The following is a 16,600-nucleotide window of genomic DNA, read 5'->3' on the forward strand; positions in this document are numbered from 1 at the left end:
CGATGACTCATCTAAACTTCTGATTGGTCATTACGTTCCTCCGCTGTCTATGATTGGTTGTAATGCTCAGCGCTGTGAGTAACATGGAAAAATTCTGAAGCACCATGATTTACATTTACATTTAAGCATTTGGCAGACGCTTTTATCCAAAGCGACTTACATTGCATTATACTACACATTTTATTTCTAAGTATGTGCAATCCTTGGGATCAAACCCACGACCTTGGCGTTGTTAGCGTCATGCTCTTACTACTGAGCTACAGGAAGTGATCAGACGTGAACACATTAATGCTATAATGCTGGGTTCACACCAAACACGAACAATTGCGTTTCACGCTTTTTATTACTCGCGGGAAAAGTTCGTTATTTTCGCGTGAGTGACGCAAGCTGACAAATATTTTCAACCTACAGGGAAAAATTAAATTGAGCCACTATGAGCAGATGGACCAATTTAAAGATGTCTTTACTTTTCTGGACCTTGACAACGACTATAACCATGATGTCTATGAGGAGGCCTGGAAATCTCTCGGATGTCACCTAAAATATCTTTATTTGTGTTCCGAAGATGCCAGGAGGTCTTAAAACATGTTGAACGTGGGTCAGTAAAAAACTCAGTGGGTGAGTAAAAAATTAAAAATAACACAATTATGATTTTGAGATGAACTTTTCCTTTAAGCACAAATGTGACCTTCCTTGTGAAAACCCGGCTAAAGACTCCAAATATGACACAACGAGCATCAAAGCTTGATTTTACTATGATTTCAATCTTTGACTAAACCTTACTCATTCAATATGTGTAGCCTACGATATCAATGTTATGTTTTATGTTCTTTACATTACGTACAACTAGTATGATTTTATGTAGAAAACAGTAACTTAAATGGGTTGTACATGCAGGTACATATTAAATATGTTGTCTTCTTGTTCTAAAACTGAAGAAGGTTTCAAGGAATGTCACTTTTTTACTGTCATGAACTGACCAAAAAACAATTTCCGAATTTACAGTACGATATTTGACACACGATTATTTCAAAGCTGTACTGTCACTAGTCCAGCAGATGGCAGTATGCATGCATGGTTTCAATAATGAATCAAACCGATCTGAGGGCTGTTCCATAAAACAAGATTACGAAATAAACCAGGTTTATTTTGGTAAATCAGATTTATTGTCAGTCGATTCGATTTCATAAAGCAAACTTAAAATAGTTCGAACTCAGTTACTTTTTATGGCAATTTATGCTGGGAAATTAGCCTGGTACCGGGCAGGCTAACTGTCAAGCTAAGCCTTAGTTGTTGCTTAACTAGAGGTCAATGTAATGTGATGATATTGATATTACCACTGATTCTCTATCATGATGCAATATTACATCACTTTAATGAACATTATAAATAAAAATGTAAAGAAATCAATTAAATAAATTATAGAACACAATAATAAATGAATATATTGTCTGTTGTCATACATCTGTAGATTATATCGATTTGATATACTGTAAATGTTTAAACTAATGTTAATAAAGTTTGAATTTAAACCAATAAATTGATAATAGCTATAACAATTTCAAACAATTATATTGGCCAAAAAGATGTAAATCCAAACAATTTATAGTGACCTACAGTTTCAAAAAATGGCAAGGTAAAATGGGATGCCTTGTGTGTGTTGTATATTGTCTGCCTGATGAGAGAGGCTGCCAATGATGGTTGTAGAGAAAGACTGATGGGGCAATAAGCTGATTCATCAAAATTATTCCATATTGTGGCATATCGCTCTGGCATGTGTTAGACAGGTAACCTTGAGCACATTTTTTTTAATGTACACGAAATACTCTTGCACAGATTATTTGAATAGTTATGAATGCAGTTACCCTATGAAATACAGTATATGTTGCACAAAACTATGTAGCCAGTAACGTTACTTGTAAATACTGTGGGTTTGTTCAAATTTACTTTTTAAACGACGACTGTATGACTGTTTTAAACACGTAAAACTGTGTAGCATTACGCTACCAAATCAATGGACAAAGTCCAATAGCAGTCGCGGGCTAGCGTAGCATTACATTCCACGTTTCTTGCAAGCTAATTCATTACGATGACATAAAATAAAATTCATTCATTACCTCGTCCGTGAACATGATGGGCGATCTCCATACGCCTCTGGATGGTTTAAACGACATGTCCCATAATTCCACTCTCCTACATAACGTCATTTAGCATCGCCTTTTGTTGTTGTTTCGAAAGTGCGCCATCTAGCGGTCCAAATATTCCATATTGTGGCTTTAAATTGATTAAACAAACTTCGAGGCAAATAGATTTTTTGTATTCGAATTAATCGAGTTACTCGAGCAATCGTTGCAGCCCTACTCATTTGCAAATCATATTTTATAATAACAGGATTACTTATATGCATCTTATCACACACCGAGAACAACAACTATTGGTCGCGTTTGATTTAATTGGTCGATTTTATAATGAACAATATGGGTAATTTATAATGTACATACATGAGATATAGAGATGTGTGGTATCTAAATTATTTTAGGTATTTAGCACACTATTGTTATTCACAACTCCTTTCTTGGCGTACATACATTCTATGCCGCACATACATAATGGAAATAATTGACTAGGCACCACCTGCAAGCGAATAAACGTTCACGGGTGGATGCTCTTATGCTAAAATCGCTAATGCTGGTCAGGGCTGCATGCGTGATTTCCGCGTTTCACGGTCAGAACCCATACAGTTTCCGGTTGGGGAGACTTAAAGCAGAGAGAAATGGAAAAATGAGAAAATAGTTAAATTTAGCAGATGCTGTACATTGCGGCACACAGCCGTGGTATATAGAAGTGGCGTTCTACCGTAGGGTTCTGGCCGTGAAACGCGGAAGTTACGCATGCATATAGCCCTAATTGTATTGATTGAGTGGTGTCTAAGGAAATGGAAACTTGTTCGTGTTGTGAAACTTACTGTCACTAGTACAAACCCATTGTATGGAAACAAACACTCGTTTTTAGGTGAAATGAAAACGAAACCTAACCGGTTAAACGATATTCACGTCAGTGCTTGTGTGCCTCATTCGATGCCTTTGAATCCAGTGAGTACACCGGCTTATTTCTGTCTTCAACTCTTTTCTATGACAAATTTATGGCAAGTTTTAGTAGGGCTAGATATAAAGATTTGTTGAATTTGTGCTTTATGTAAAATGACTTAATTACTATTCACTACTTTCATACTATTCGTACTTTTGAGAGAAATAGGCTGTATTGAACAGAGTTCAACAGGGTGTATGGTGGTTTTTCTATTACAGTATTGGGTTTTTCTATTACTGATTGAGTTTTTATATGAAACAATGCATTTAAACTAGTTATAGGTCTCATGTATTTTTCTGATATAATATAGGCTATGGGCCTCATGTATGAGTTTGAACACTTGAACACCTGTGTACACACCAAATATCTTATCACACTGAGACAGGAACTTGCACGTACACCACACACACTTTTGTAGAGAAGTTTAATTAAGAACGCTGGGTTGCTTATTCTTACGCTAAACAATGAGCTAATTTTTAATAAAACCACACACTTTTTGTAGAAAAGTTTAGCTTATCGCATACAGCCAAGGTCGCTGGGGTGCTCATTATCACTAAACCATGAGTTCATTTTTAATAAAACCAATGTCATCCCCTTATGACTCGCTACAGTTACATTTCAGCCTGCACTCGCTACAGTTATATTTCCGGCCTACCATATTAGGATTTTATCGTAGGGAGCGCCTCTCAATCAACACATACGTATATCATGTGCTCTTTATCTTGACACCTTTCCAGGGGCTTTCGGACGATACAAGATGACTAATAAAAATAAGTGATGTCATGTAAAACCTGGTTGGTAGAAGATGATGTCAGGTAAAACATGATTGTTTGAACTGTGATAACAACTTGAGAACAATGTATAAAAGATGGAGTCAGACATGTATTCGTTGGACATCATTGGGCATCTACAGATGAACTATCTATAGGCATTAGGTTTCTATAGGCATTTGAGGTGGAAACGTGTATTTCTCCAAAACGCTACAGTAAAATAATTCCATGTATGGTGTGCATATAGTGTGGAATGGCCCCTACAGAAATCCATCATCAGTTTTTTCTACTTATTAGAAATAATGTTTCTATAGGCATTTGAAGTGGAAAAATGTGTATTTCTCCAAAACGCTACAGTAAAATAAGTCCATATATGGTGTGCATATAGTGTGGGGGATGGCCCCTACAGAAACCAACCATCAGTTTTTTCTACTTATTAGAAATAGTGTTTCTATAGGCATTTGAGGTGGAAACGTTTATTTCTCCAAAATGCTACAGTAAAATAAATCCATATATGGTGTGCATATAGTGTGGGATGGCCCCTACAGAAATCCATCATCAGTTTTTTCTACTTATTAGAAATAATGTTTCTATAGGCATTTGAAGTGGAAAAATGTGTATTTCTCCAAAACGCTACAGTAAAATAAATCCATATATGGTGTGCATATAGTGTGGGATGGCCCCTACAGAAACCCACCATCAGTTGTTTCTACTTATTAGAAATAATGTTTCTGTAGTCCAGTATATTCTTATTCTTAAAATATTTTTACAAAACGCAACAAAATGCTTTCAGAAATACTGTAGCCTACCTACTTATTACCTGTTCAAATCCATGGGTACTGTATTAAAACCATGGTTTGCCTATAGTAAACAATACACAAAAATAACATGGCTACTACACTTCTACCACAAAAATCAAGTGGTCAATTTTCGTAAGACTACAGATAATAGACAAACTATTTAACTGCATAAACCGTTTTATTTGCACGACAAAGGTCTAAAAGGCATTAAAATAATAAATAATTAAAAGTTACAGACAGAGACATTGTTTTCACAATATACAGAATTGATAATGCAAACATTCTTACAAAAAATGCATAAATTACGACAAAAACGAGATATTCTAAACTTAAGACAAGAAATATGTTATTGACGAGACACACGGATCAACTACATTTAAAAAAAAGCTTTAAAAGCAGCATTTCTGGAATATACCGTAAACCACTCAGTATGCGAGCATCAGAATCTAAACGGCGGCTGGCTTGACCGTGTATTTTCAAACCACGGCTGGCTTGACCGCAGTGAACATGAGCTGTGTCTCAATTCAGGGGCTGCAACCTTTAAGGTCGCGGACTTAAAAACGAGGACTTGGTTTTCAAAGCACGCAGCCTCAAAAGTTCAAGAAGCAAACTGAAATGAGGTTTTCCTAATTGCGTGACTTGCGTCACCTGCTGCTCCTGTTGTGTGGTTCCAGCAGGACACAGCAGAGACGTTTCTGACTTTTTTAAACAAATACGGAGCCAGAAAAATTATATTTTATTTTCGAGAATATGTAGATTAAAACAGTATATTAAATTAGTGATACCTTACAAATAAAAAACACAACAATGCACCAATAATGTTAATTAACAACATCATAATATTAAAACACTGAAATTGACCGTTTTTGTGAATTACATACTCTTATTTAACTAAAGTTTTGATAGATTATTAAAAAATTTCAAGCCGTTACAGGCGCGCAATGAATCTCGGGATAGCCAAAGCTGTGAAGGATACATTAGTTGTATCCTTAAAAACCTGCGGAAATAAGGTCGCATTTTGGGGCTGCATTTGAAGCAACCTTTGAATCGGGACAGCCTACCAGCCTTCAGTCGCGCTGCTGTGACGCAATTGGTCTTAAAATGCAGCCTTCAAAGCACGCAGCCCCCGAATTGGGACACAGCCATGATGTGAAATATTTGGCCGAAGGCCGAATAATACCGAACACCGAACATGTTTTTTTTGCATTTATTCTATTTATTAAGCTATTTTTTCACTATTGCACAAACTGAATAGTCAAAATGTGCTTTTTATAATTTGTCTTGCTTTTCAATAAAATACAACTTAATATAAAATTGAGCAAAACAAAGTAAATTCAAACAAAAAATTGAGCCCTCTCCCTTCATGAATAGCCTATAATTAGGCCTATAACTGACTGCTAAAAGAATGTAATGTAAGTTACTCTGTACCCCTACAACAAAACAGTTCATTAAAAACTGTCATTCCACATTAGGACTATAAAATAAAAATACGAATAAACTAAAACTGTTGGATTATTATAGGCTACATTGCAAAATGATTTGAGAAAAAAAACATCCAAAGCAAGCAATACTGACTGATGCTGACTGATAACCATTTCAGTTCACGTCTCTCCTCCAAACTCCGCCCACAAAAGCTGACTGTTCTCTCGGAAGGTGCACTCGTGTCTCGTGGCCGAGATGCACAGAACATACTTTGACAAGTTGTTTAGTACAGAGAACTGTGTGCACGCGACCACTGTATGATGTCAAAGGATGTCGCGAGCGGCGGGGCTACTGTCAGACCGCCCGCTCCAGTCTGAAGTACACAAGTTACCGACCGGTAAAGACGCTTTCATTCGGAAAGTCCCGTGCTGTGTCTTTCTCTGACACTTTAAAATGCTCCACTTACACACGCACGCACTGCCAAAATGTTTGCGGCAGTATCTCTCTCTCTCTCTCTCTCTCTGCGCTGGTTGCTGCTTGATCGTATCACGAGTCATGTTCGGTAAAATTTATTCGGCCATTTCACATATTCGGCCGAACACCGAACTTGCGTTTTTTGCCATTTTCGGTGGCCGAACATTCGGTGCATCCCTAATTAAATTTTGTATCGTTTTTCCACATTTGTCCAAAGTAGGAATGCACCGAATTTTTGGCAACCGAAAAAATATGATCAACCCGCGCAGAGAGAGAGATAGAGAGAGAGAGGCTCTTCATTAAAGCGGCAAAAAGAGAAAGACACAGCACGGAACTTGACGCGCCGGAGTAAATTTCTGAATGAAAGCGTCTTTACCGGTCGGTAACTTGTGTACTTCAGACTGGAGCGGGCGGTCTGACAGTAGCCCCGCCGCTCGCGACATCATACAGTGGTGCACACAATTCCCTGTCCTTAACAACTTGTCAAAGTATGTTCTGTGCATCCCGGCCACGAGTCCACCTTCTGAGAGACTTTTGTGGGCGGAGTTTGGAGGATAGACGGGAACTGAAATGGTTGTCAGTCAGAATTGCTTGCATCGATGTTTTTTTTCTTCTTTAAAACATTTTGCAGTGTAGCCAATAATAATGCCAACAGTTTTCGTTTATTCATAGTTTTAGATTATAATGTTGAAGGACTTGTTGTACTGTACATTCTTTCAGCAGTCAGTTATAGGCCTAATATAGACTGTTCAAGAAGGGAGAGGGCTCAAATTTTGTTTTAATTTAGCCTACCCCTGTTGAAAAAAACAGCATAGGGTTAGGTATGTTTTGATGCTGGTTTGACCATCTTAAACCAGCTAAGGACCAACACATGGCCATCTTAAACCAGCACATGACCATCTTAAACCAGCATCAAAACATACCAAACCAGCATATGCATGCTCTTTTTCAACAGGGACTTGCTTTGCTCAATTTTATTTTAAGTTATAGTATTATATTGAAAAGCAAGACAAAATGCGTATAAAAAGCACATTTTGACCATTCAGTTTATGCAATAGTGAAAAAAATTGGCTATATAAATAGAAGATATAAGAAAAGCCGTGTTCGGTATTTGGCCAAGTGTTTCATTTTTATTCGGCTTCAGCCAAGAATTTTCACTTCCGTGCATCCCTAGTCCAAAGAGGTCATATGCTAAAGTTTGCCTGAATTTAATCATTGAGTAGGTAGGCAAATAGTGGGAGGTCCATTTACACCCGGTTGTTAAACAACATGGTTGGAGAATAAAGAGTTGGAACCATGCTGAGGGCCATTTCTGGGAATAACCATGAGGTGTACTGCTCTGTGTGTCGGAAGGCGTTTAGCGTAGCCTCGTTTCTCTTTCTAATAAACCTTGCATTGGGTTAGTCACTCAATTAATTATCTTGTGCTTCGTTCCCACCCTTCTAAATTATGTTTAATTAATAATGAGTTATTACAAACTAAGACTGTTTAGTTGTTCTATCTTACAATCATTATATAGTAAATTTAAGTTAAAGTGTTGCCAATGTAACCGATTAAAACAAAAAAGTGGCGATGAGGTGTATGGCGATGAGGTGTATGTTAAAATGTATGGAAAGAGTCTTGAAAAACGTCTTAAAAAGTATTAAATTTAGCTCCATGATTCCTGTATATACCCTGTTCACGTACAGTATATGTATGCCTACTTCATTCATTAAGTACATACTTCTTTACAACTACTTTTAAGTTTAGATGTTTGTCTCTGCTTAATATAAGCTTCAGTTGTGTGGACAGAGAATAACAGTAAGGTTTTATACATTCCCTATATTAATACTTTTTAAATGCATTTTACCTAGAAATTATATATTTTTTCCTTGTTTCAGACTTTCAGTCTTAAGTTTTAAAAATCCACCTCAAAAATATTTCTGCTTTTTAAGAACTTTAATAAAACAAAGAGTGATATAAACACTGAGCATGATCAGTATATTCACTGTGAAGTGCTGTTAGTAGACTTAAACAAGTTTAAAACGGAATAGAAACCCAAAAAAACGCCCACTTGAAACACTGAAGAAAGTAAAAACTCTCTAACTTTCAGCAACTTGCATCTTTGTCATATTTTGCAGAATCAACATACACAAACATGTCTCCAGGTTCTTCAAAGCGAGGAAATATAGGTAGTGGTCTGAACCGACACTATGAAGAAAAGGTGCGTCCCTGTATTGACCTTGTGGACAATCTCAGAACACTAGGTGTTGAGAAGGACCTGAACCTGCCAGCTATTGCTGTTATAGGTGATCAGAGCTCAGGAAAGAGTTCTGTATTGGAGGCGCTGTCTGGAGTGGCACTGCCCAGAGGAACAGGTATTACAACACAAGCACCATTCAAGTACATTTGCAAAATAGTTATACCTGTATGCAGTGTTGTTCTCTCTCTATAAACATTAGTCCATTACAAATAGTCAGCTAACTATTTATAAACACAGGTATCGTCACTCGATGTCCACTTGTGCTAAAACTGAAGAAAGTAAAAAAAGAAGACACCTGGCATGGATTGTTGTCATTCAACGACCAACGCAAGAAACTAAAGAATCCTGCAGAAATAGAGAATGCTGTCTTGGATGGTCTGTATTACAGGGTTTTTGAAGAAATTTAATGAACGTCTTTTAAATACTCAATCATAACATGTTTTATCGAATGTGAGTTGATGGAGATGTCACTGCAACATTATGTATTGTGACTGTAGCTCAAACAGCATTGGCTGGACAAGGAGAAGGAATCAGTCATGAGATGATCACTCTAGAGATCCAGTCCAGTGATGTCCCTGATCTTACTCTCATTGACCTGCCAGGCATTGCTAGGGTTGCCACTGGCAACCAGCCAAAAGACATCGAGAAACAGGTAAGATTTAATTGATCTACACTACAGTATAAACTCTGTGTGTAAACGTGTTATACGTGTTGAGCATCTAGCTTGTTTGCCAACCACACAAAATTATTTTCTACTTTATTTTTAAATATTTGCATCACTATTTGTTTATGTAAATGTTTAAAATCCACTTCTTACTCGTTACTATCCATGGTCCCACACAGTGCTGTTACGAAGTACAAGTACTTCTGTTTTTAATGTATTCTATTGATTGACATTAATAATAATTAGTAATAAGAGAAATAAGTAATGGCTAATGTTCAGCTAGCTGGTTGTTATTGCAACTGATGTGGAAATTCATATACTGTATTGAAGTGTGTTTTTTTGTTTTCAGACCAGAAACAAAAATTGTATCATTTTATTCTTATTAAATGAATGTGTTGTATGTCACTTCAATAACGTCCTTAAATATTTTAAGTTAATAAACATACAGACATGCTCAAATTTGTTGGTACCCCTCCACAAAAAACGAAGAATGCACAATTTTCTCTGAAATAACTTGAAACTGACAAAAGTAATTGTCATCCACCATTGTTTATTCCATATTTAATAGAAATCAGACTTTGCTTTTGATTTTTTATTCAACATAATATTGTAAATAATAAAACAAATGAAAATGTCATGGACAAAAATGATGGGACCCCTAACCTAATATTTTGTTGCACAACCTTTAGAGGCAATCACTGCAAGCAAACTATCTGTAGCTCTCAATGAGACTTCTGCACCTGTTAAAAGGTAGTATGGCCCACTCTTCCGGAGCAAACTGCTCCAGCTGTCTCAGGTTTGATGGGTGCCTTCTCCAGACTGCAAGTTTCAGCTCTTTCCATAGATGTTCGATAGGATTCAGATCAGGACTCATATAAGGCCACTTCAGAATAGTCCAATGTTCTGTTCTTATCCATTCTTGCGTGATTTTAGCTGTGTTTTGGGTCATTATCCTGTTGGAGGACCCATGACCTGCGACTGAGACAGAGCTTTCTGACACTGGGCAGTACGTTTCGCTCCAGCATGCCTTGATAGTCTTGAGACTTCATTGTGCCCTGCACAGATTCAAGGCACCCTGTGCCAGATGCAGCAAAGCAGCTCCAAAACATAACCGAGCCTCCTCCATGTTTCACTGTAGGTATGGTGTTCACTTCTTTGAAAGCTTGATTTTTTCGTTCTGTGAACATAGAGCTGATGTGACTTGCCAAAAAGCTCCAGCTTTGACTCATCTGTCCAAAGGACATTCTCCCAGAAGGATTGTGGCTTGTCTATGAATTTTAGCAAATTCCTTCTTCCATGGAGCCCACTTTTGCTCAAAAAGCGACGGATGGTGCGATCAGAAACTGACGTACCTTCACCTTGGAGTTCAGCTTGTATCTCTTTGGCAGTTATCCTTGGTTCTTTTTCTACCATTCGCACTATCCTTCTGTTCAATCTGGGGTCGATTTTCCTCTTGCGGCCGCGCCCAGGGAGGTTGGCTACAATTCCATGGACCTTAAACTTCTTAATAATATTTGCAACTGTTGTCACAGGAACATCGAGCTGCTTGGAGATGGTCTTGTAGCCTTTACCTTTACCATGCTTGTCTATTATTTTCTTTCTGAGCTCCTTAGACAACTCTATCCTTTGCTTTCTCTGGTCCATTTTCAGTGTGGTGCACACAATGTTACCAAACAGCACAGTGACTACTTTTCTCCGTTTAAATGGGCTGAATGACTGCTTACAATATGGGATATATGTGTGATACTAATTAAAGCAACTAATTAGTTTGAAATATCACTATAATCCAATTATGTATTATCTTTTCTAAGGGGTACCAACAAATGTGTCCAGGCCATTTTAGAATATTTTTGAAGAATAAGCAATAATTCTTCTTACCAAAGGCATGCAAGTATACATGATACAATAGCTTTTAATTTCATCACTCTTCAGGAGGAATGAAGCATTATTTCAATGAGCTGTAAGGGTACCAACAAATTGGTCTGTAAATGTGTGTTTTTTAAAAGAAATATGGATGGCTTAATTTGTATAGCATAAATGTATTAGGTAGTCTCTCATGTAATGCTTGTTTTTCTTTAACAGATTAAAGATCTAATTGAAAAGTTTATTAAAAAACAAGAGACCATCAGCTTGGTGGTTGTGCCGGCGAACATTGATATTGCCACCACTGAAGCACTACAGATGGCATTCAGAGTGGATCCACAAGGTTCCAGGACACTGGGTATGCATCACTGCAATTAAACTAAACATCAAAGAAGTGAACTGGATTTTCTGAGACTTATGCTTTGGGGGGGAATTAAATAATAATCAAATTAATTCCTGCAGGTATTCTGACTAAACCAGATTTGGTGGACAAAGGCATGGAGGAGACCGTAGTCAAAACAGTTAACAATCTTGTGATACCACTGTACAAGGGCTACATGATTGTTAAGTGCCGGGGCCAGCAAGATATCAATGACAAACTTACTCTGGCCAAAGCCTTGGATAAAGAAAGAAAGTTTTTCGATGAAAATCCTCATTACAGGCAAGATTTTTTTTTTAAGTTTTCTTGATTTATTCAGAAAGCAGACTGTAACACAAACAAAACTGATAATATAGGCAATGTGACATATCTGATATTCAATGTTCATTGTCCTTTGATATTAATTCATTTTCAAAATTTAGTATTGTTAAAATAATTGTGGATGTATTTCTATTTAATACTCAACTCAAATTTTATTTATAAAGCCCTTTAACCATTTTCATTGTTACAAAGCAGCTGTAAATGAAACATATTAACTATATGAGTTAATATGGATATAACTATAAGCAATACATTAGATTTATAAAAAGAAAAGTATGAGGAGCAAAGTGAATAGATACACTTCCATTCACAAACGACACACAAAATATACAGCACACACACACTCACATGATGCAGAAAAACACACACACGCTCACACATCGCACATGCATGAAACACAACACACACACACACACACAGGCACACAACACAGACACACAAAACCACACGCTTTAAACACAGGCACACAAACAAGCAAAAACGGAACACAAAACACACACGAGATGCAAATGCTGCATTGGTTCTTAGAGAGTCGTCAATTTTTTCTCTAAGGCCCTCAGTTTAATACTGCTATTATTGTCTTAATGGAGTCCTTGTCACTATTGAACTTTTCTCTTTAGGTCTCTTCTTGAGGATGGTAAAGCTACAATACCCCTTCTTGCAGAAAGACTCACTAAAGAACTGGTTTTGCACATTACCGTACGTATGTACAATTGCATGACATAAAAGCATTGATACTGAACAGAGCATATGAAACATGGGTTAATTCAAGGGTCTCAATGTCATTTCTTTACCTTCAGAAATCACTGCCACAGTTACAGAAACAGCTTGAGATGAAACTAGCTAAGACCACTGATGATCTCAAAGTGCTTGGAGATGGAGTTCCGCTTGATCGACATGAAAGGGACAATTTTCTGATTATGGTGAAAACATGTTGCAAATTATTGTATATGTTCCACACCAGTAGTGTTTCTTTGTCTATGTGTTTTGTTTTGATCTAATGACTTGGTGACACTTGTGTCCCGCAGAAACTTCGCCAGTTCAATGATGTACTTGAAGGAGTAAAAAGAGCAGAAGAAGACCTACAAAATTCAGACATGAGGGTCTTCACCAAAATCAGAAGGGAGTTTAGCAGATGGAAACGCCTCCTGGATGACAAAACTGTTAGGAGTGAGTTTCACATAATATTAGACAGCTAACATTAAAGTTTTAACTATTAAATAATGTACAACAAATATTGAGTGCCCAGGAATGTTTGTGTCAGTGGTGAAAAAAGTGTTGGTAAAGTTTTCTGGAATGATAATTTGTGCAAATAATCTTGACTTTTACAAGAGTCTGGGAGTTTAACATAGTGGCTCACAAACCTGTAGTGGTTAATACTTTGAACCTGTCAAAATAACCAGTATACATTTGTTATTTGTAGTTTCCCATGGTCATGGTTCCATGTAAATACTGTACACCTATGTGCGACATTAGAAGTCTTTAAGAGGCCCACGCATAGAGGTTGTGCTACCAAGTGCTTTAATAATTATAATATAATTCATATAATAATTAAAATGTATTCATAATTCTGTGTTAATTGTCTCTAGCGGAGGAACACCTTCGAGATGAGGTTGAAGAGTACATTAGAAATCGCAGAGGAAAGGAGCTTCCTGGATTTGTTAACTACGGAACATTTGAGAGCATTGTCAAGAAACATATTGAGGAGCTAGAGGAACCTGCTTTAAAACTCCTCAAAGATGTCACAGGTAAGGAGGAAGGTTTACTATAGCCATAACCGTGGTCTTGGACATGATTATTTCTTTTTTTATAAAAAAGTTTTTAGCGAACAACAAAATTATGGCTTTCATTCAAAATGATTGAGATAATAAATTAGGCAAAGACCATCTCTTTTTATTGGCTTGTTTTCTGGTCCACATTATTTACAGATATTGTTCACTCTTGCGTGAACACCATTGTTAGCCATCACTTCAAGGCGTTCTCTTACCTGCTGAGGGCTGCTAAAGATCCAATTGAAGATCTTCTGGAAGATGAGTTTCGGAAAGCGGAGGAGAAAGTGCAGTCTCAGTTTAGGATGGAAAAGATTGTCTACTCTCAAGACTCTATCTACAGTCGCCAGCTAGAAGCTGTAAAGCAGCAACCAAGCACAATTGGCTTTGCTATTTCAAAGGGAAGGAGCATCAGTGCCGATGTACGAGAGATGGCACAGCACCTCAATGCCTATTTAATGGTAATCATTTAAGACATTTTTTCATTTGTATGCATTTATATCAAAAAGAAATATGATATTACAAGTTGTCCCAGTTTCATTAGCTTATTAAACAAGTTTCCATGTTCAAACAACAGATTATTAAAGGTGCAGTGAACTGGCTGTTTTTATTGTTTTATACTATTGTCAGATGTCTACTTATGATGTTCGCGTGGTTTTTACATTCGAAAACGTCAGTAAGTCATTTTACCTAGAAATCAATAAGAAATCAATAAGTAATAGGCTATTTTCTACCCTGGTTTTGAGGCCGGCTGGAGAAACGCATGTTTTTAAGTGCGGGCCGCATAGAAGACTTGGAAGTAAATGCCCACTGCTATGATTGGATAGCAGCACGTAACGTTACGTAACGTGATTTTACTCAAATTTACGGACTTATTTCCCAGATGTGATGGCAAGGCTTTGGGGTAGACTCCCGGCCAAAACGACAGTGTTGGCAGATATGGATATGACCCAGCACCAGAAATAATATCAAAACACTTCAAATCCATTATTCGAAAACGGTGGATAAAACCTTGAAAAATGATATATGAGCCCGCCAAATCACAGAGATGCCGATTACAATTATTACAAATGACTAGAGGTCCCCAGGTAATACTATCAGGGACATATCAAGCGATCTCTAACAAAGCAACAGTGATGCATAGTACAAATATGTTTTACTCACATAAGATTGCTGCGCCATTCCTATCGGATCCAATATTGACGGCACAGCACTGCTTTTTAATTTTAGTCTCTCCGCAAATCCAAGCGTCGACCTGTGACTTTCCGCGTTGAAATGAGCTGGAACGTCTTTAAAAATGAACTTCAACCACGCATTCCTACTGTCGGAATCCGAAGGAAGGTTATGCAGCGACTGTGTTCTTCCACAACCAGGCACTGCACAATATTTTGCGATCTTTAACAGCATGATGCTTACACTCGCTCTATCTGGTTCCGTGCAGCTCGTGTTCAGTACTGTCATGCGCGAACCAGTGGGCAGGGCTCGAGAAGTAGGCGTTGATATCCTTCTGTGGAGGCGGTGTTCAACCTATCTATGATAGGTGCATTCCAAGACCTGCCGTTCGCTGAGCCTCGTGTCAATAACAGTTGTTATTTCAGTAACAAGGGCGTTTTCAGGTCTGACACTTACAGGATGTTCGCTTGAATACGATTCCCTCTTATATAACAAAAGCTCGGGTTAAAATTGTGGTCCTAGTTCACTGCACCTTTAACATTTTTGATTTACACATGATTTACATATAATTGTTTTCAGACATTAATTTGGAATTAAAAAATAGAATTTTACAAAAACAAACTTACAATACACAGGACACCTTTAAGAAATGAATCTTATTTTTTCCTAGTATAGAAACATTATGATAAAATGATAAAACTTTGGGTTGAGCAATGTCTTGTGATAAATGTTGACTTGCGTGTTTAGAATAACTTTTAAATTTCTTATGTATTTTGCTAGATCACCTCTGACCGTCTGGCTAACCAAGTGCCACTGATAGTTCAGTTCCACATGCTGGATCAGTACATATCTCAGCTTCAGAATGCAATGCTTGCCATGATTGGAAGGAACAATGCAGAAGATCTGCTCAGAGAAGATTCTGATGTTGCTAGTAAAAGAAAAGAGCTGATCGAACGCTTGGGGCGCCTAAAGAGTGCTGGCAAAGTTATGTCCAAGTTTGTACATTCTGCACACTGAGCACAGTTTTTTTCATATACAGTAGACTACCTTACAGAAGCTTCAGTCTATGTATTAGGATATGTCATATTTTATTTTGTGTTCCACTGTAGCCAGTTTTAGTTAATTTGCTAGATGTAAAGAAAGTTAGATTATTCTGATGTAGACTTCACTGTACCTTTATTTTCCATTCAGCTGGCTCTGTTTAGGAGGTTTATTGGGAAGGTCACTGTAGTCTTGTTTGCTGACCGAGTGCTTGGGGCGCCTAAAGAGTGCTGGCAAAGTTTTGTCCAAGTTTTTATATTTTGCACACTGAGCACAGTTTTTTTCTTATAGCCTACCTTAACAGAAGCTTCAGTCTATTATCCAGTCTATTGTATAAGGATGTGTCATATTTTATGTTGTGTTACTTGCTAGGTGTAAAGAAAGTTACATTATTCCAATGTAGACTACACTGTGCCTAGTTATTTATTTTCCATTCAGCTGGTTCTGTTAAGAAGGTTCACCGTAGTCTTGTTATAATATAGCATATATATAACTGTTGCATAAATAAACCATTTATCTGCTGTTACACAATCTTCAGCAAATTATTATTGTTGTTGTTTTTTAATGTCTAGCGTTTTCCCAGAAAGAATCATAT

The 16,600-nt window shown here is 37.3% G+C and overlaps 1 protein-coding gene across 3 annotated transcripts; it reads left to right on the forward strand.

The window, feature by feature from the left end:
• Window positions 1–108: 108 nt before the first annotated feature.
• LOC130556004 (interferon-induced GTP-binding protein Mx-like) lies at window positions 109–16,526 on the forward strand. Of its 3 annotated transcripts, XM_057336622.1 has the most exons (13): window positions 3,082–3,092; window positions 3,825–3,902; window positions 8,674–8,910; window positions 9,033–9,170; window positions 9,293–9,447; window positions 11,542–11,680; window positions 11,785–11,983; window positions 12,643–12,721; window positions 12,823–12,945; window positions 13,051–13,192; window positions 13,612–13,770; window positions 13,951–14,252; window positions 15,745–16,526. In XM_057336622.1, the coding sequence occupies exons 2-13, from the start codon at window positions 3,893–3,895 to the stop codon at window positions 15,979–15,981; spliced, it is 1,920 nt and encodes a 639-aa protein (XP_057192605.1). In that variant the 5' UTR covers window positions 3,082–3,092; window positions 3,825–3,892; the 3' UTR covers window positions 15,982–16,526. The 3 variants fall into 3 exon arrangements, with proteins under 3 accessions (XP_057192604.1, XP_057192606.1, XP_057192605.1); XM_057336621.1 differs by lacking the exons at window positions 3,082–3,092; window positions 3,825–3,902 and adding an exon at window positions 109–598; XM_057336623.1 differs by lacking the exon at window positions 3,825–3,902 and having other exon boundaries at window positions 3,016–3,092.
• The last annotated feature ends 74 nt before the right edge of the window (window positions 16,527–16,600 follow it).

The sequence above is a fragment of the Triplophysa rosa genome, linkage group LG6 (genome assembly GCF_024868665.1).
Source record: "Triplophysa rosa linkage group LG6, Trosa_1v2, whole genome shotgun sequence".
NCBI lineage: Eukaryota > Metazoa > Chordata > Actinopteri > Cypriniformes > Nemacheilidae > Triplophysa > Triplophysa rosa.